This window comes from Anguilla anguilla, chromosome 13, assembly GCF_013347855.1.
Source record: "Anguilla anguilla isolate fAngAng1 chromosome 13, fAngAng1.pri, whole genome shotgun sequence".
In the NCBI taxonomy this organism is placed as follows: domain Eukaryota; kingdom Metazoa; phylum Chordata; class Actinopteri; order Anguilliformes; family Anguillidae; genus Anguilla; species Anguilla anguilla.
The window spans coordinates 36,218,411-36,239,266 of record NC_049213.1 but is presented as its reverse complement, the minus strand read 5'-3'; the positions used below and the strand labels follow the sequence as shown (position 1 = coordinate 36,239,266).

Below are 20,856 nucleotides of genomic sequence, written 5' to 3'. Positions count from 1 at the left end.
AGACGTCTGTTTTTTTTTAGGCTGTGCGCTATATGCAAGGATGCGTTTTGGGACACGGCCAGAGTCTCAGCACAGCAGCCTGGGAAATTAGCCCATCGTCTTTAGCTTGATGGCAGAAAAAAAAAGAGTCGCTCTTAGTCGCGTGCAAGTGGCCGAGTTCACGATGACGTAGGTCACACGGTACGATTAGGGAACTGTGTTCTGGCGCCCAAATAGCTGGCAACAGACTGCATTCTATTCACATTTCTAAAACACAGCAATTAGCAATTTTCTGACCTCATTTAACTCATCAAACAGAAGTATATGAATATGGGTCATTTTCTTGTTCTTGAACATAATCCTATCCAACATTCGTTGATTTGATCGATGTACACCCCCCCAACTCTGGAGTAAAATGCAGACCTGACCAGATTTGCCCCTCTATACAGTTATCACTGTTGCAGTGTAATTAAAGTCGAGTGTTGAGTTGAGCTTGGTAGCCACTGGTAGCTTGGTGAAGATCTGGTACGGGCAGATATTTGGATCTAAACCCCGAAGTGTAATCGATCATTGCTTACACTAAATCAGTCCCTCTGACAGCCCTGTGTGAAGGAAAGGCTTGCGCTATGTGTAAAACTATCCCTGGAGTACTCAGGCTAACTGTTAGCGTAAACGAGGTTTATAACCTCAATTAGCAGCGTCTATGAAGGCTGCGTTCAGATTTTTCAAAAAAAAGTGCCCGTTTTTTATTATTATTTTTATTATTATTATTATTTTCCTCCAAAGAGCACGAGAGTTGTTTGTTTTTAGCGTTTCGGTTTCGTTAAAAATCAGCTTTTGAAGTGCGGACGATGGAGATGTAAGATCATCTTCTATGAAAGCCAGAGCGGTGCATCGATCCCAGAAGTGCTTTTGTAGATGCGGAGAGAACTAGGCTGTCTTAGGCTAAGTCCCATCAGAGCACATCAAAGTGAGTGTGTGAGCGTGTGAGTATATGTGCCTGTGTGTTTGTGTGTGTGTGTGTGTGTGTGTGTGTGTGTGTGTGTGTGTGTCTGCGTGCATGCATGCGTGCTGCATGCAGTGGTGCCGTATGAGGAGGGGGAGGTGGTGTGAGTTGGGGTTGTGGGGGGGGGGGGGGGGGGGTGGGGGGTTTAGGATGATCCCAAGGGCTCTGACCGACAGAAGTTCTCAAAAAACATTAGAACATTGGATTTTCTGTGGTGGAGAGACCCACGGTGAGATCTTCTCATGGGACCCCAAATTCCCTGGCGACGCCCCTGGTTGCACGTGTGCTGGTGTGTGCTGGCCTCAGTGAATATGTCAATGGGTGCTGGCACAGGGAGCCTGTGTCTGTCTGTCCGTCCGATGTGTGTGTCTCTCCCTGCCCTTAATGGTTAATGACCTCCTCTCCAATGTGTCCCATGTAGCAGCTGGAGGACGACAGATCTGGAATGTGACGGTCGAGGCTAACAGTGACTATGCTAACGTCAGCTGGAATCACAACTTCCCTCCCGACAACTGTGAATTTGTGGTAGAGACCACTCTGGACAGTAAGGAAGAAACGTGATAGGTTGAATGAAAATGGGGGAGGGGCCTTACATCGTGGGAGGAGTTTCTAAAGGGAACCTCAGACAGAAAATTCAGCGTTTCTCAGAGTTCTCTGGAACTAGCTGGGGGTAGAAAATAGCCTAGAACGTAAAATTTGGTTTTGTAAATTATTAACGAAATAACTGTCATTTGACTTGATATTAGTAACAGATCTAATTAATGGAAGGTACTGTTTTCAAAAAACTTATAAATTGAGCTTGATTACGTACAGCGTAGTGGCAGCCCAATTGGCTGCAACGTTTGAGTGTTGTTGGATGCTGTAGTGCATGGGGTACGTTACGAATGTTCTGCGCCCCGTTTCTAATGGATCTGAGGCCTATAAGCGCACCAGGACTCTGAGAACCACTGACTTAAGGAACCAAGATGTCAGGACGGGTATCCCATTTGAGTCCTGTCCATTCCACGATTACATTAAGACTGTGTTCAGAGATTGCAACTAAACTGAGTATCACTTATTTATTGTTATTATTATTATTATTATTATTAATATTAAGCGTATGCCATTGGCGTATCCCAGTTTCCCTCTGAAGGCTGATTGGATGACTGCAGTACTTCGTCAGATCTCGGCCATGCACACGGTGCAGGCAGTTCTTAAAGCCCGGAAAGAAGGCCGTTGTCTCATTTTTCTCAGCGAATTTCCACAAAACTCAATTTCCCAGCAGGAACGAGTCGATAATGGAGTTTTGTTTCCTTGACGGCTGTGAAAGTTCCCTTTAGATACTGTGTTATGGAGACGCATTCATTAAAAAAACCTATCTGACCAGGGGGTGAACATAACATTTTGGCTGTACGTTGAACAAATTTTCATGGCTTCTAAAATTTTCAATATAATTCCGGAAAAAAAAAAAATCATATACAAAAGGGGAAATAAGTATACTTTTCAGTGCGAATGAACCTCGCGAAAGACATGCTAATTCACATCTACTACAGAGTCTTTTGATGCTATTCAATCTAACCGTAATGTGATTTGTGTTGTAGTGCCTTTTTGTGAGGCAGTAACACAAGTGTTACTCTTTTTTTATTTCTTACACAACATTCTGAGTTTGTCAGTTACTGGAAAAAGTTAAAGGAAATGTTGTGTAGTTGTTCCCTGCTGTGCTGTGGTATGATATGAAGGGGGGAAACAAGTGTGTGTATTCTCCGCTCAAAGTCGAGGAGAACCCGCATTGCGGTTGGATTGAATAGGCGCTTCTCTTCCTTGCGGTCGGTCTGTCGTGGCTGTTTGGGCATGTTTGGCCGTCCACTCCCGCTTTCAATCCCACGCTGCCCTGTTCTCCGGCTTCCGATTCGCTGGTGTTCAGCTTCCGGTGATCGGTCATAACAGGCTTTTTTTAATTTATTTTTTTGGCCCCAGGACTAATCCCTCCTCACTAAATAAACCGGCACATTTGATTTGTCCAGCAAGTTTGGAGACACCTTGTGACTTGAGGCTGTGTAGTAGGGTGGGTGGATGGGTGGGTGGGAGAGGTGGTGGTGGGTGGGGGACTTGGTGGGGGGGGGGGGGGGGGGGGTGGGCAGTGAGGTTCAGTTAATTTCTCCGACTCAAGGTCATCTCTGGAGACCTATCGATAATCCACTTTCGCTGGCGGAAGATGGATGTTTGCCTGAGCTGAAAACGCAGGCTGCCCCAATCAAATGCAGTCCTGCTCGCCCTGTCTACAGACCGCCTCTCCCTCTGAATGCACGAGCACATAATGTCCCGTGTGTTCTCATTTAAATGTCCTGTTAGGTCACTTTTAAATTCGGTTCAGCAGGAGAGTGAGCTCACGGACTCACGGACACCCTTGGTGGTAATCTCATGGAACATTTTCAAAAACAGGGACACACCTACAGGAAGGGCCCCCCACCCCCATTCACCTTCTACCTACAAAAGCCCACCCCCCCCCCCCCACACCTGCCCCCTGCCCCCATTCACCTTCTACCTATAAAAGCCCCCACCCCATCAAATCCCCACCACCAGGTTCCTAAGCTTGGATCACTTTTAGCCTTCACTGTACTATGGCTGCAGTTGGGGATGGATCAAATAATACTGTGTATAGACTATTAGGGAGGGGTAACACTGTGTATGGACTGTTAGGGAGGGGTAATACTGTGTATAGACCATTAGGGAAGGATGGCACTGGGTCGTCTGCCAGCCTGTTAGATGACCCCACTTCCTGTTGGACTGTCAGTTGCCCCTCCCACCCCACCTGTGGGCCTATCAGACGCTGCATGCCGCATGAACCATGAACACTAACCCCCTCCAGACAGGGGCTGTCTGACTGTGTACTGTTGCTCTCACCACACACGCGCGTGTGCGTATGGCGTGTACTCTACGACTTCCTCGCTCGTCTGCGTGCATGACGCTGCACACGCAGATGAGAAACGGCCGGCCGGCCGGTCGCACGCCCGCTCGCCCGCCCGTGCGCGAAACGCTCTTCTGTGTCTGCGACCGCTCGGGGTCGCTCGCTTTGGAATGCAGCCCCGCTCCGCTCCTCCTCCAGTTTCGACAGCGTGTCCTTCGCCGCGGTCTCTCCGCAACGTCACGTGACGCGACGACGTGACTCGGTTAAACGCGATTGGTCGTTGCCTTTCCCACACCCCACACCCCACACCCCCACCCCTCCCACCCTGATCAGAAAGGTGTGTCGTGTGACCGTGCGGGTCACGTGTTCAGCTGTGCGGAACGCCGCTCTCCGGAAACGCGTTTCTCGGCAGCTGGACCGGTCGGGTTCTCGTACCCGTCCTCTCTGCATGTCAGCGCCGCCATTCTCGCTGTGATGATGTCATACGCTCATTCATGTCATGAAGGACGTGCGTCACCCGTGCGGTGCGTTCTGCCCGAAGGCTGCTCTCTCTGTGTGTGTGTCCTGTCCGGCTGCCAGTGGACTTCTGCTTTGGGCCACAGGCGTGTCGAACCCCAGTCCTGGAGGGCCGCGCTGCCTGCTGGTTTTTCGTGGTGTCGTCTGGTTTGTTTAAGTCATCGATTGGCTCGTGAATCCACGCCCCTCTGTTTAAGGCCTTAATTGGCAGCCGATTGAAAGGAAACCACGTAAAACCCCGCAGACACTGCGGCCCCCTGGGAGTTTCGTTTGACGCCCGTGCTTCAGGCAAAGACTCCGCTGTTTCTTGAGCTCAGATGAAAGCCTGTGTGCAGGTAATTGAGATAGAGGTGCCCCCCCCCCGCCCTGCCCCACTCCACACCCGCCCCACCAGCAGATAAGATGACTATCTTTTTAAGAGCTCTTTGTGATTCTCAGGAGAAAAGCACATGACTGGAGAGTGCTACAGCGTTAGCATCCGTGTGCGTCCTGGTGTGCCTGATACAGCAGATGTCGTAGCTTCACGATTCCACCCCCCCGAAAATGCAAACTTTTAAATATATGCACGGCAGGCGCCGTTTCTCTGCTGCCACACACCTGTTTCCCCGAACCGTTCGTTCCCCGCTCCCTGCTGAAAATATCTTTCTTGCTTCTCTCCTGAGATTCATCCATAGCACATATGCAAGCTGCTGTAATCACTGAAAATTAACCCCAAAAAAAAAAATATTTTTTTTTAAAGCTCAGACTGCCTCCTCTCAATGCCAACTTACGTGTCCTGATCTGACTGGGCTGTAAGTTAGGGGGCGGGCCTGCAAGTTAGGAGGCGGGGCTGTAAGTTTGGGGGCGGGCCTACGCTGGGAGGCGGGGCCGGCACCCTCGCCGTCTCAGTTACCTGCATAAAACGGGGTGGGGCCGCGGGTCTCACCGAAACTCTCGACCGCGTCCGCCCCGCACAGGCGTGCGGCAGCGGGAGGCCACGCCCTCCGCTTGACCGGCGCCTCTCTTGTGTCCTCCTCCCCCACCCTCCCCCCCCCAAACCCCACCCCTCTGTCCCCAAGGTAACGGGACAAAGAGGAGAACGGTGGTCAAAAACGTCCCGCGGGCAAAGCTGGAGGGCCTGGTCGAGGGCACCAAGTACCACCTGCGCGTGCTCTCCCGCGACCGCCTCGCCGTCAGCAGCACTTACGTCACCTTTGAGACGAGTGCAGGTGAGGGAGGCCGTGGGCTAGGGCAGGGGGGTAGGCGGGGTGAGGGGGGGGTGGGGAGGTGTGAGGTGGGAGGGGGTTAGATCCACATCCCCCCTACCCCCCCCACCCCACCCCACCCCCCGAAATTACACCAGCGACCTCTGTTGAATGCGCAAGGCCGGCCGTGGCCGCGGTTGGTCGTCGTCGTCGTCGTCAAGCTCCGTCAGCCGCGATGAACGCGGTGCTGAAAAAGGCGGAGTCCTGCTGTCTTCCTCCTGTCACTCAAACCGCTTCCACCTCGGGGCCTGGGTGTAAGTAGAGGGCCTGGGTGGAAGTCGAGGGCCTGGGTGTAAGTAGAGGTCCTGGGTGTAAGTAGAGGGCCTGGGTGGAAGTAGAGGGCCTGGGTGTGAGTAGAGGGCCTGGGTGTAAGTAGAGGTCCTGGGTGTAAGTAGAGGGCCTGGGTGGAAGTAGAGGGCCTGGGTGTGAGTAGAGGGCCTGGGTGTAAGTAGAGGTCCTGGGTGTAAGTAGAGGGCCTGGGTGGAAGTAGAGGGCCTGGGTGTGAGTAGAGGGCCTGGGTGTGAGTAGAGGGCCTGGGTGTAAGTAGAGGGCCTGGGTGGAAGTAGAGGGCCTGGGTGGAAGTAGAGCGCCTGGGTGTAAGTAGAGGGCCTGGGTGTAAGTAGAGGGCCTGGGTGGAAGTAGAGGGCCTGGGTGTAAGTAGAGGGCCTGGGTGTAAGTAGAGGGCCTGGGTGTAAGTAGAGGGCCTGGGTGGAAGTAGAGGGCCTGGGTGTAAGTAGAGGGCCTGGGTGTAAGTAGAGGGCCTGGGTGTAAGTAGAGGGCCTGGGTGGAAGTAGAGGGCCTGGGTGTAAGTAGAGGGCCTGGGTGTAAGTAGAGGGCCTGGGTGGAAGTAGAGGGCCTGGGTGGAAGTAGAGGTCCTGGGTGGAAGTAGAGGTCCTGGGTGGAAGTAGAGGTCCTGGGTGTAGGTCGAGGGCCTGGGTGGAAGTCGAGGTCCTGGGTGTAAGTAGAGGCCTACAGTTTCAGGTGCTTCTGGGGCAGAACTGAAAGGGGCCCCCTTCAGCACGGAAACCGGGGGGGAGGGGGGGGAGGGGGGGTTAAAAACGGGCAGGTGCGGTTTCTTAAGCCTGGGCGCCCTCAGTTTAATTATCTCACGTCCCGATCGCTCCGGAGAGCCCGACTCCTCTCTTCAGAAGACTTCGGCGACGGAGCGCGGGTTCATGAATACCGAACGATCTGATCGCTCGCCCGAAGGCTCGGGAATCGCACAGGTTCATTCTCATAAGTAAATACTGTGAGAGCCTGCCGAGGCACAGCCGGCTCCGTATTTACATGAAGCGTACAGCTGTGTGAAGCCGCTCGTCTGTGGGTGCAGAGAGCGTGAAGCGCATGCATATTAAACCCACGCGATAAAAGAGCTTCCCTTATCACTGGACCGGATTATGGTGCCGAAGGGAAAACCCTGGTGTACCGAGTCACGTGTGTGAGTGTGTGAGTGTGTGTGTGTGTGTGTGAGTGTGTGAGTGTGTGTGTGTGTGTTTGCTCCCTTGTGAACCGAAGCAGGTTTAAACAAATGTCGGTTAAAAAATGGCCGGTTTTTGATCGCAGCTCAGAGATGTCGCTCTGCCGTTGCGGTTCACTGCGCGTCCGCTCGCAGCTCGATCGACCGCCCGGGATGATCCAAGTGGCTGAATCTCATTTTCGCCTCTTTCTCTCTCTCTCTCTCTCTTTTCCTGTGTTCCCCACTTACCTCTTTCTGCCCCACTTGTGGGTGCGTGCGTGCGTGCGTGCGTGTTTGCGTGTGTGTGCATGTGTGTTTGTGCGTGTGTGTCTGTGTGTCTGTGTCTGTGTGTCTGTGCATGTGTGTGCGTGTGGGTACGTGTGTATGTTTATATGTGTGTGTGTGTGCATGTGCGCGCGTCTGTGTGTGTGTGCGTGTCTGTGTGCGTGTTTATGTTTATATGTGCGTGTGTGTGTGTGCGTGTCTGTGTGTACGTGTGTGTGTGTGTGTTTATGTTTGTGTGTGTGTGCGTGTCTGTGTGTACGTGCGTGTGTGCGTGCGTGTTTATGTTTATGTGTGTGTGTGTGCGTGTCTGTGTGTACGTGCGTGTGTGCGTGCGTGTTTATGTTCATGTGTGTGTGTGCGTGTCTGTGTGTACGTGCGTGTGTGCGCGTCTGTGTGTACGTGTGTGTGTGTTTATGTTTATGTGTGTGTGTGTGCATGTCTGTGTGTACGTGTGTGTGTGTGTGTGTTTATGTTTATATGTGTGTGTGTGTATGTCTGTGTGTACGTGTGTGTGTGCATGCATGTGCGCGCGTCTGTGTGCGTTGCAGCCTTCATTAAGGAAGAGGTGGACATCGCCACGCAGGGCTGGTTCATCGGGCTGATGTGCGCCATCGCTCTGCTCGTCCTCATCCTCCTCATCGTCTGCTTCATCAAGAGGAGTCGAGGAGGGAAGTACCCAGGTATGTGCGCGAGGACGGCTCTGAGTTTTACTCAACCTTTCTGTTTCAGCCCTGCGATTCAGCTCCCTGTTTGTGGCTCTGCAGAGGGGTCTGTCCATCTCTTTATGCCGTTTCATTCATGCCAGTTTTGTATTAAAGGGCATAAAGATGGGCTGTCAAGCTAAACTCCCAGGGGGCGGCAGTGTCTGCTTGAATGAGCCACTGGTGCCTAAAGCACCTCGAGAACCAGCAGGCACTGCGGCCCTCCAGGACTGGAGTTTGACACCTGTGGTGTGAAGGCTTCTGAATGCTGAGAATTGCAGGTGTTGAACAAAAAAGAAAATGGAACCACTGATATAAACAGAATGGGTGTGGCCAGTGTGACCTGTGTGCACCTTCCACCTGCATGTGGATTTCTGCAGGAGCATTATGACATCACTCTTCCATCCGGAGGCCAGTCCTCTCATGATTGGTTGATTTGAATCTAAACAGTCTTTAGCATCAGTCTAGAATATCTCATGAATGCTTGATTAAGTTCAGATCTGGTGACTGAGAAGACCATAACGCATTTAAGATATCAGTGTCGTGCTCCTCAAACCACTGGGTGAATACCCGTGCTCTGGACTGGGGGCGTTTTAATCTTGAACAGCAAATAAATACATTACCTTGGGGTGAAATATGATCGTTCAGCTCCATTAAGTAGGGATTGATATGAGCCTTGTCTTCTTAAGGTATTAATCTAAAAAACTCAACACTATTTTTCCACTTCCATTTTTGCTCACTCCCTGTGCGTGAGACAGATAGATGTGCAGCGTGATGATCTGGCTTGCTGATAATTGGTTTCGGACAAGCTCTTAAAATTTCCTCAGATTTCCTCCACTTCAAAACCATTTGCTCCAGCTGTTTCCATTAACCTAAGATCTACCAATGGCTTGCACAATGTGTGTTATGTATATAAGGAGTATGTTGGACGTCTCTGATTGGGGTACAATACAAAAGATATTACACCAAGTAATACGTAGCTCAGAGTATTTAGGTAATCAAACGATATTGACATTTCCTTAAAAAAAAAAAAAAAAGCTATTTTAAATTCCTGGAAGCTAAGCCGTTTTTTTAAATGTTTCGCCTGAAGGTCTTCTGGACCTAAATATTACATTTACACCAAATACTACACAAACGCGTAATATCTCCCAAGTTCATCCTCTGTGATCTTTGCTATGAGGTCTTCCCAGAAATCACCACCGTTATCTGGAGCCGGTACATCTTGCCCAAGTCGTCGTCCTTTGTGAACCGCTGTGCTCTCCTTTGGGGCTTTTCTCTCTCTTTGTTGCAGAAATAACATCTTTGCGGTCGTGACTATTTACCTGCTGCCGCTCTTGCCGGGAAATCCAGAGATCGTAATCACACTAATAAAAAAATCTTTCTTTTCCGTTTATTTTTTTCTTCTTCTTCTTCTTCTTCTTCTGTGTTTCCTGGCAGTGCGAGATAAGAAGGACCTGCCGCTGGACGCAGTGGATCAGAAGGACCAGGACGGCTCTTTTGACTACCGGTAGGTAGCTTATTACCGACAGCCCCTGAGCGACGGCGCGCTCACCGTCACTTACCGGACGCGCGGCGAAGGCCTGACGGATGTGCGTTTGAAAGTGTAAAACGTGTCCGTCGCGGATATTTCTCCCTTGTAATCGATGCGTTTCCTGGGTAGACTCCTTAAGCGGTGGAAAGACACATATTTTTTGTGTGTGTGTGTGTGTGTGTGTGCGTGCGCGTGAGCGTGAGTGTGCGTGCGTGTGAGTGTGAGTGTGTGTGTGTGTGTGTGTGTGTGTGTGTGTGTGTGTGTGTGTGTGTGTGCGCGCGCGTTCACGGACAATAAGGACCGATTTAATTCAGCCGGGGCAGAAATGGAGAATGTGCTGTCAGTCGCCCTGTAGGACACACACCCTCAGGAGACGGGAGAGACCCCAGGAGGGGCGGGGGGGCGGGGGGGGGGGGGGGTTATTGATTGCTCTCATACTGCCCTGGAAGTGTGAGTTATGACCTGTCGGTGGAGGGGCCTGCCCTCCGTTCCCCCCGATTCATACTCCGTTCCCCCCGATTCATAGGCGGTCCGCCTCGTAGACCCCCCAGCATGGCTGGACCTCCTGCCGGGAGAATCCAGCCCACTCCAGCCTCGTGTCTGGCCTTGGGCCCCCCACCCCCCCATCCCCTTACCCCCCACGGATTTAATTACACCTGTGACCTTACGCTTCATCTCCACCTCCAGGCCGTCTTAAACGGCTATGAACTCAGCCGCTCCAGCTGAGAGAGAGAGAGAGAGAGAGAGAGCATCTGCCATTGGCTGGATGAGGCTTTGGTGTGAACACCACCGTCAGCCATCAAAGCCCTCCTGTGTGTGCCAGGGGCCACAGGGCCCAAAACGGCCCTTTCTCCTGTGATCTGGCTAATCCAAACAGCCGTGTGCCAGGGGCCACAGGGCCCAAAAACGGCCCTTTCTCCTGTGATCTGGCTAATCCAAACAGCCGTGTGCCAGGGGGCCACAGGGCCCAAAACGGCCCTTTCTCCTGTGATCTGGCTAATCCAAACAGCCGTGTGCCAGGGGCCACAGGGCCCAAAACGGCCCTTTCTCCTGTGATCTGGCTAATCCAAACAGCCGTGTGCCAGGGGGCCACAGGGCCCAAAACGGCCCTTCCTCCTGTGATCTGGCTAATCCAAACAGCGGGCAGCCGGATAAATCACGTTGTGCAAACACGACACATTTCTGTTGGCCAGTGCCGCCTAAAAAAAATGCAGTTGGAGGGCAAAGTTGTGTGTTTGAACAGGTCTTATCTGGGTCTTCATATTTATGTGGGTGTTCGAGACTCATCGTGTGTCTGTGTCACTGTTAACTTTGAGCGCAGACGGTATCAATCTTGTAAAAGTAAAAATAAAAAAAGCCATTCCTCGTTTATTTGACTGCACTTGGAGGTGATGGATGAGTTGTCTGTCACAGTCAGTTTCTCAGGCTGTGAATTGATAAAGGACGCGAGTTGTCGAAGGAGTCGTGCTCATTTCTGTCAGTTCTGCCTTTGGATGCGAGATTCAGCTCTCGTCTGTTATGGTCTTCAGCACTGATAGCTGGTTTGGTTGCTGCTGTATCTCCTGTCCAGGCTCTTTAAGATGGAGGCTCTGCAGTGGAATATGTGGGAATGGTGTACAATAGGGCTTGAGCCATCAACCGTGGTGATAATTATCGCATGCAATACCGGCCATCACCACCATGTGGTGTATGGCCTTTCCTATTCGTTTTTGTCTGTTTAATTACACCTGATGCGGTAGTAAACTTTCAGACTTCACAGGCCATGCAAAATGTTCTGGGGGGGGGATTGGGGGGGGGGGGGGGGATTGGGGGGGGGAAACGTCACCATTGTTATCTATTGGGTATTGATAAGACAGCCAATCAGCAGCAAGGCCTTGCAGGTTCCATGCGATTGGAAAAATAAAAAGAAATCACTTGATGACTGGGAAGCTGTACCACCTGCCGATTGGCTGTTTTTTCATTACCCAATGAATGATTGGATGATTGTCGTTGCGGTATATGGCCCTGCTCTACCGTACGACTTCATTTTACTACATTTGTGCAGAGCTGTGATCTCTTCACTGTGGATTGTGTGCTGCAGATTGTGTGTGTCTGTCTTTAGACTGACCTACTGACCTCTAAGCTCACGGCTCTCCCTCTCTCCCCCCCCCCTCCTCCAATGGCTGCTTTAACGTAAGGAATGAGAACAGGTACTCGGTCCCCGCACGGCATCTGATCGAACCCGAGCATGTCTGTAGCAGGACCACAGTCACTTTTTCCCCAAACTGAGGTCAGAGCTGGCCAGTCTGCCCCCCCACTCCCCCCCCTTCTTCTCCTCCCGCCTCCATCTCCCAGGGGTGTCAAACACAAAAATCCACGGTGGGGGGGAGGGGGGGGGGTTATGTATTGTTTACCCCCCCACTCTTGTGGTTTGAGTTCGGGTTTATGAATGTAATTGAGATGCATTCTGATCAATATTCCATTGATTTCCTGTCCCATCGCCGTGGTTCCCGCATCTTCGGATGGTATTGAATTCTTAGTGAGGCACTTTCAGAAAGAATGGAGCGATCAATTATCCGGAGAGGTGTCGTGGCGCATGTGAATAAAGTTTTCCTTTTTGAAAGCCTGCAGCTTTTGATGTGCTCGGCACGGTGCCTTTGTTTAATCACTTCCATTTCCTTCTTTTTTTTTTTCCTTTTTTTTTTTTCCCCTCTTTTTTATTTTTTTTTTTTTTTGGTGGCTGACATTTAAAAATGATCCGTCTCTTAGGATAAAGATCTGAAAATAGGACAGACAAAATAAGGTCCTTCGGGGACTGCAGTAAATAATTCTGACGGCAGTTATCATTGTTTGACACCCCTGCAGGAGTATTCTGTGTAATACAGTGAGACTCAATTATAGTGAATAGCAATTGACCCACAACTGCACCAGATAATTGTTGAAGTCCTAGTGTTTATTTATTTTTATTTTTTTTTGCATGTGTATTGATAGGCGTGGGGCTGATTCAGTTCATACGCGGTGACTGGAGGAACACACCGGTGAATGCTTTCCTCTGTGATGCATGTCTCCAGGAAGTGCCAAGCAACTGTCAAAAAAAAAAGATCTATTTTGGTATTGCACTGCTAGACTTTTGTCTTGGTGTCGTGTGAGACCTATTTAGAAACAAGGACTCAAGTGTATTTGTTTAGAGTGAAAAATGCGTTCGTTCAAATTAAATTATATTGTAGAACTTGTTCACATCTATGTCTTTGTACACAAATGTCTGAACAATATATTGCAAATACAGCCTAAAACTTGTCTTTGAAACATTAAAGTTCAAAAACAAATTTTCACGCAGTATTTCACATTTTCACTTCTATACAATTAATGGAGGTTAGTGTTAAACGTTCAACATGTTGGCACTTAAATGCTAACGTTTTGGAATGAAACGCTGTTGAAATGTAAATGACTTTGGATGCATGCTGTATTTTCGAAATGTGCTGAAACCTTTTGTGTGGCAGTTTATATTCCTGTGACCTTTACTAACAGGGCCCTCACAGAATGAGGTTTGATCACCTGGTGTTCCTCCATGCAGCGTCAGTGTTATTAATGTCACAGAGTACAGCTACAGTAGCATTGCAGTGTTTCTCTCTCTCTCTCTCTCTCTCACACTCTCTGCCTTTCTCTGTCGCTCTCTCTCATGCTCTTTCCTGCTTTCTCTTTCTCTCTTTCTCACTCTTGCTCTCTTGCTTTCTCACTCTCTCTTTTGCTCTCTCTCGCTCTCTCTCTTGCTCTCTCTCTCTCTCTCACACTGTCTTTCTCTGTCGCTCTCTCACGCTCTCTTTCCTGCTCTCACTCTGTCTCTTTCTCTCTGTCTCTATTTCTCACTCTTGCTCTCTTGCTCTCACTCTCTCTCGCTCTCTCGCTTGCTCTCTCTCTCTTGCTTTCTCTCTCACTCTCTCTCTTTCTCCCCCTCTCTCACTGTCTCACTCTCTGTCTCTCTCTGTCTGTCTCTCGCTCTCTCTCCCTCTCTCTCTCTCCCTCTCTCTCTTTGTCTCTCTCTACCTCTACCTTTCCTCTGCTTTCTTCTTTGCTCACTGTATATTTTTGTTCTCTTTCTTTTCCAACCCCTTTTGTGCCTGTTGTTCTCTTTTCCCATTGGACAAACGCAGGTCTCTGGAAAGGTATGAGAAGAGAATCATAATGGCATCCTAACGCAAATCCTGAATTGTTAACCCCGAGATGCACATCACCTCCCTGGATTAATATTTATCCATTTATTTAAATTATTATAGATAATTATTTCTATAATTTATGCGGCAAGTTTTAATCGATTAGTCTTTTATAATCCATTTATCATCACATTTTTTCTAAATTCTTCACGTAACAAAATAAATCAGTTTCTCCCACTTATGTATTTTATATATTTTTGAAAAATAAAATATTGTTGTGACTAAACCAATATCATTAAATCAACATATAATCTCCATGTTGAAAAAAAAAAACAAATCTATTCATTTCATTGACTAATGAATGAACATAATCCTAAAGGTTCAGTAGGCCAAAACTGCTGGGTTTTAGGGTTTGTCTGAGGAACACCCTTCTCTTCATAGAGTCTCTTATGCCATAAGGCTGTTCTGGTGACAGCTCCAAAGCCAGGAGATGAGTCATTGGAAATGAATCATTGACTCATTTGAAAGACATTTGAAAAAGTGTACTTTTCAAATGTGGAGAATTGGCTAGATTGAACAGTATTGGTCCCCACAAGATGTCAGACTTTTTTTTTTTTTTTTACCAGTCCCACATTTCCAGAGTTTTTATCAGGTCAAGCGCACATCATGTCATAAGAAAACTCAATGAACAAGGGGTGTGGCCGTAAATGGAGATTCCACTTAATAAATGGTCTTATTTCAATGCGTGTTTTAGGAAAAAATGCGTTCCCGCTCGTCCTTTCAGACGGTACGTATGAGAGTGTGATTAACACATTAACCCCAAAGCTATTGCCGTTCCGCAGATTAATCGATTAAAACAAAATAAACGGATTGTGCAACTTTTTAGTTTTATTCTCATCAGTATCTTCTACCAGCTCTTGTACTCTGTAAAATGCCTTTGAATCTGACCCAAGCTATGAGTGATATTTTTTAAAAGCTTGAAAGAGTCAGTCCTTTGGGGCCAGAGGTGGCAGTTGGTGTTTCTGTTTTCATAGATCGCTATTTGTTCTGACCTCTGTTGCCCACTTATCCGGTTGACATGGTAACCTAGCATGTTGCATGCGGAGAGTCCTGTCTCCTGGTAACCTTGGTAACCTTTGGTGGCCCCTCCCCAAATTTACCTGCTTCACGGTTCTGCAAGAAGCCTCACATGGACTCACAGTGGACCCCCCCACCCCCCCCCCACCCCCCCGGAATACCAATGAAAAACTAAAAACCGAACTTAACCGAGTCTTGCATCTGCTACTGCTAGCACTGCACCACTTCTTTGCTTAAATGATATTTTCTTACTCTTGGCTGGCCTGTTTTGATCCAGAAGGTTCCTTATGATGCTGCATGAGGCATCACGCCCCCCCCCCCCCCCCCCCCCCATCCTGCAGGTGTAAAAGGAATATGGCACAGCATGTTACTTGAGAATGCTGAGATTAGAGTATATATACTGTATATTTATAGTTAAATTCCTCCCAGTAAAATATGTTTCCTTTTTTTAATACATTTTGTTTGCAAGTTTGTTCTGCTGTGAATATAAAACGTGGTAATGTATTAAGGAAGGTTTTTATTCTTGTTCTTAGTGCTGAATGGTGTTCTGTTTGTATAATTTATTTCTTTATTTTTTTCCTTACTTTAACTTATTTAATTCACCATAATAATTACTATGTCCATCATGGCATTATTTAAGAGGGGAAAAAGCATATCACGTATATTATATTTGGGTTTAGTTTTGCACATTTTTTTTCTTTATTGAGATTAGTGAAGGTTAAAATTTGCACTACAGAAGCACTCAACATTTAATTAAAACTTGTGTCCATTTGTTTTCATGCAGCGCAGTAATCTTAATCTCTGATAGGATTAGTGGTCTGGGTCTCTCATCCAGTGCTTCTAAATAGCTTATTTAATCAATCCAAAAACTGCAATGTCATCTTAAGATGAAGTGCCATGCTGAAAAAGAAAAAAACCTCATATTAATCATGTGCTATATTTAAACATTTTACCCTCTGGACAGTTTCATTAAGTCCAGGGGTTCATTAAATCCAGGGATACACGTTCTGTAAAAAAAAAAAAAAAAAGTCTTGCTTTTGTAAAGTCGGTTTGAAACCTCAGTTAAAGTGTACATTTGTTTTTGTTTACTTGTTTTTTGGAGCATATGTACGAAACGTACATGCATACTTACACACATGCACGCATGCATACAGTGCATAGTACATTTTGCAATTAATATCAATTTGTGCTCCTGGATGTCTGCTCAAGTATCACAAGGTTGAGTAGTGCATCATGGTCCAGGCTCGAATGGCAGTGCAATATGTGGGAATTAAGGCTGTAGTTTTTCCGTTTACGGCATGGCTGCCCCAACACCAAAACTTGCGGTGGACTTTGAGTAGCTCTGTACCCTCTGCAAACCTCCGGTGCGAAAGAACAAACGGGGCTGACCTACGACCTTGGTCCCCCGACCCCTGACCTCTGACCTTTGTCCCCTCTCCTGTCACCTTCCAGCAGCGACGAGGACAACAAGCCCCTGCAGGGCAGCCAGGCCTCGCTGGACGGCAACGTGAAGGAGAGCGACGACAGCCTGGTGGACTACGGCGAGGGCGGGGACGGCCAGTTCAACGAGGACGGCTCCTTCATCGGCCAGTACACCGTCAAGAAGGACAAGGAGGAGACGGAGGGCAACGAGAGCTCCGAAGCCACCTCCCCCGTCAATGCCATCTACTCCCTGGCATAGCCCCGCCCCCCCCACGCGCCTGCCCCGCCCCCCCCCCCCCCCCCGAGGGGGGAGGACGGTGGGTGCTGTACACGCATCTACACACACACACACACACACACACACACGCTTACCAACCAGATGCCAGGAAGCCACAGAGTCCCACGCACCCCCTAAGGGACGAACCCACTTTCAGTGACCGAGGGAGGGGGTGGAGGACGTGACACCTGCGCTTGCCACGGCCACTACAGTTTGGCTCCTAATTGGCCCACAAAGGTGACTTTTTTTTGGAGTCAGTACCAGTCTCCCCCCCCCATCCCCCACCCCCCCACTCCTCTTCCCCTGCACAGACCTCGGTGTACTATTCAGGGGGCGGGACTTAAAGGACAATGTAAGGGGGGGAGGAGAAAGCGTGGGGATTTTCACCCGTTTTGTGTGGCTTTGCTTTTTCTGCCATTTTGTTTTGGTTTTTTTGGGTTTTTTTTTTTTTTTTTGAGGATTTACTTTCTCCCTTTCTCCCCTCCTTCTTTGTTGCTAGCTTCAAAAGAAAGAAGAGCAAAATTGCCAGATCTGTCAACAAACATATCAGCTGTACGTTACAAGCCATCCAATCACCAGGACACTGGCATGGGTTTATCATATTGATATATTCACAATGAAAGATCTTGGTTCCTGGTTGATAAATTGAGTAAGTAAATAAACAGTTAAATGCCGTGAACAGTGCCGGCACATAATCTCTGTGCCCGTCAAAACTATGCACTCTGTACTACCGTCCAATGGCTTTGCTTCATGTTGGGTTACAAAATGTCACTTCCTTGTTGGGTTTTTTTTCTCTTCTCTTCTAGGCAGGCAGCACTACAAATCCAGTAACAAATCTTTTACTTTCAATGTTAATGTACATGGTATGTGTAGTCCTTTCTTTTTCTTCCAGTCTGTAGAGAATTTGAATGGCTGTTGCTGTAGCATAATCACTGTGGCCTGCGAGTGGGCTGCCTGACGTACCCTGTAAAAGGAAAACAAACAAAAAAATGAACAAAAAAAAAAAACGACACTATATGAGATATTATTCTAAAGCATGGTAGTCTTGTAGTGCAACAAAGAGGTCGAAGAGGGTAGCGAAATGGTACGAAGCGTTTCTGGAGATATCTTGGCCGTCTGACCTGACGGTTGGCTCGCTAAAATTTCTCGTCTCCTAGCCTGGTCCCGCTGTGGCCCTCAAGCTGAAAGTGTTCTCCCCGACACACGTGGGCATGCTTTCAGGACTCACCCTTCAGTACCGAACCTGCAGGTCTTCCCACGGTGGGACTGCCTCGGCACATCGGTGATACCGGTTGCCTTTTCCTGTAGGAAAGCAAGCGATGCTATTTTCCCCCACTTTTCTCCGTTAAAAAAAAAAAAAAATTTATTGCATGGCTAAATGCCGATCAAGGTTTGTTTTGATCTGAAAAGATATTTTGTTGCCAGGGGTCAAGAACATGTCTGTATTTCCCAAGAATAATTACACTTAGCTCTTGAAGTTTTAAATGTACTACAGTGTGAGATAATCTCTGCCTTGCAGGCAGGCAGCGAACTGTAGGCTGAACAATGATGCAGGAGGGTATTTTCTGTATAAATATGGCCAGTGATCTTAATTCCTGGTCATGGCGGGCCGTGGGGTCTGCTGGTTTTTGTGTTTACTCGGCACTTAATTGATAAATTAAAGCAGTCTGTTACTCAGTTAACTCACCTCACCTGGTTTCTTTAGTCTGAATTGGGTACTGATATTAAGGTGGAAAAAACCCCCAAAACCAGCAGACCCTGCGGCCCATCAGGACCAGGAACGAAGATCACTGCGCTAGGTCATAATAATCCACCTGGGGAGTATTTCAAAAGAAACTTTATAAATCGCTTTAGAAACCTTTTAACTATGTTATCATCAAGGCCACCGGACAGAAAAGCTACGTGGTTCGATGCCTGAGATGTTCCTCGGAAATTACAGTTGATGTCTCCCAGCGATTAGCCGTCCGAAGATATGCATTCCCCTCAGCCTGGAGCGCGGTTCATGCACTGCCCAGCAGACGAATCACCGTAAAACACACTGCGCCAGGAAGGGAGCTGACCGTAATGAACGCTAACATTTATCACTATAGCCCATTTCAGTATTGTGTTAGCTAGCCATTCATACCGTCATAATGACTCCATTAGACTCGAACACCATTAACCGTGACCGAAAAGGCATCTCTACTTGTTTAGAAATCTATATTAATTGTAATTACTTTTTGTTTATAATGTCGATATTAATTTATGAGTTATTAGTCAGATACGTTATTTTAACGATGACCGTTGTGCTATCGCGTCACATTGAGGGGGTGAAACGTACACGCGGTCTGCCTGATACGTTTCTGTTTCCGCAAAATTACACCAACAAAATTAAATCGTTATAGCGGACAGCATTGTGGCAACAGAAATTTCTGCTGTTGACAAACGTTGCAGTCACAAACCTGTTGCTTCTCTCTCTAGTGTTATTCTTATTGATGTTGTTGTATAACTGTTGTATTACATGTTAATATTAGAATTTACTCTATGACTTTGACACAATGCAAAAAAAGGGAGATATTCTTTATATTTATTGGTTATAAATAGGACCTGGGATAAACACAAAGTACTATATATTTTATCTATGTAATTATTTATTAAGTAGTAGGAAAGAACATGTAAGCTGCATACACACTTTTACAAGTACACAGTAAAATGTTCAGTGTTTTTTTTTTTTAATTAACTCTTACACAGAGTACATGCGGTCCCATTTGGGACTCCCAAGTGTACTGTGGTAGAGCTGAATGAACACTGGGCATTTTACTGTGTACCCACATCCACTCAGAAAGTCAGTATACCCTGAGGGGGCAGGTTTAATGCCCCCCCCTTCCCCCCCCACCCTCCCCAGTGGCTGACTTTTATTTTTATTTTTTTGCCCTTGTTTCGTCATTATGTTCAGCACCTGTAGCGTGTAGGTGGTTCTCCTCTATTTAAAAAGCAGCTCCCCAAAAACCTTCCCTAAAATGAAAGCAATTAATGTTCAGGAATGGAGGTGGACAAATCAGAGAGATCCTGGGAGATGTTAAATATCAAGTTCTCTATCGGGCCATAATCAAGCGTATGTAATAAGTCTTTATGTGTGTGTGTGTGCGCGCCTGGTACGAAGGAACCACAACTTTATAAATGGCATTAATTGAGGTAATTGAGAAGTTCTGGTCCTTGGCGCATTTTCTGTCTTCTTTATTACGCCTGCGAATGGTTAAACCTGGTAATTCTACACTGAGGCACTGCTTCCTCATTACCCATCATGCCTTTCACCCACCACCACGCCTGGTGACGGCTCTTTGTGACAGGGGCTCGATGCACGGACTAAAGCCTCCTGCTTTTCAGCCGGCGGTTTCTCTGGCGATGCCTTCGTCTTCACGGTAGCCGTGAGGTCCCCCCCCAACCCCACCCCCCACCCCCCACCCCCCGCTCATGTTCCGTGCCTGTTCCACTGTGTTCCTTTTCCCTTTCCGAAAAAAAAAACCTCAAAAGCAATATCCTCCAGAACTCTTTTGGGGATTTGGACACCTCAGCATCTCCTTTCCCTATTGGGTCTCTGGGACTGTGGCTGCCGAGCACAGATGACCCAACGGAGCACAAAACACCGGACTGAGGGATTTCCAACGCGGCAACAAAACCTTTTACCGGTGCGGCGTCTGCACCCATGCCTTCAAACGGACATAAGAGGGGGCGGGGAATGGTGGGGGTGAGTTTGTTTTTATCTGCCCCCCCACCAAACCCCCCCCCCCCCCCCGAATGAGACCCCACATTGAATTCAACTTTGGCTGATGATCACACTTACCCTGAACTTGCCTTGGACGCCTGGATTCCCCTCGACGTCACTCTACCACTTCCTCCTCCCCAGCGTGCCCCCCCCTCCTCCCCCCCCCCCCACCCAGAGTATTCGAGGCTCTCCACATTGTTCCTCGATGTCCCCCAAAGGACACTTGAAAATGTAGAACTTGTGTACATGTCGATGCTCACTGCTTTCTTATGTCCTTCGTTTGAAATTGTTTTTTTTGTTGTCCACGTGTGTTGATTTGCTGAAAAGGCCAGTTTGTTCATCATTTCAACCTGGGCTTGTACGCATTGGCTGCGTTCAGCTAGGCCATTCCTCACCACAGGAGCTAGTCACTTTTCAAGAAGAGCCATTGTCAGCTGTGCATTTTAAGGGCATTGTTGCTCATCCAGTCCAAAAGAACTAGTCATAAGGAACACACAGTAATAATGCATAAAATGAATTAAAATTAATTATTGGACATTTGTACATGCATCATAAATGCTTACAATTTGAATAACCTCATGTCTTAATTTCTTATTGTTA

General features: G+C 48.0%; 1 protein-coding gene across 21 annotated transcripts in view; it reads left to right on the top strand.

The window, feature by feature from the left end:
* Positions 1 to 16,523, top strand: part of nfasca (neurofascin homolog (chicken) a) — a 98,461-nt gene extending 81,938 nt beyond the window's left edge. For 12 of the 21 annotated variants that reach the window (XM_035387897.1, XM_035387896.1, XM_035387895.1 and 9 more), the window contains 7 exons: positions 1,407 to 1,529; positions 5,447 to 5,596; positions 7,922 to 8,053; positions 9,512 to 9,581; positions 13,736 to 13,747; positions 14,490 to 14,522; positions 16,265 to 16,523. In XM_035387897.1, coding sequence (XP_035243788.1) covers positions 1,407 to 1,529; positions 5,447 to 5,596; positions 7,922 to 8,053; positions 9,512 to 9,581; positions 13,736 to 13,747; positions 14,490 to 14,522; positions 16,265 to 16,493 — 749 coding nt within the window. In that variant the 3' untranslated portion in view covers positions 16,494 to 16,523. The remainder of the gene's footprint in view (positions 1 to 1,406; positions 1,530 to 5,446; positions 5,597 to 7,921; positions 8,054 to 9,511; positions 9,582 to 13,735; positions 13,748 to 14,489; positions 14,523 to 16,264) is intronic. The other 9 variants (XM_035387914.1, XM_035387912.1, XM_035387913.1 and 6 more) reach the window with 5 other exon arrangements.
* Positions 16,524 to 20,856: the final 4,333 nt, after the last annotated feature.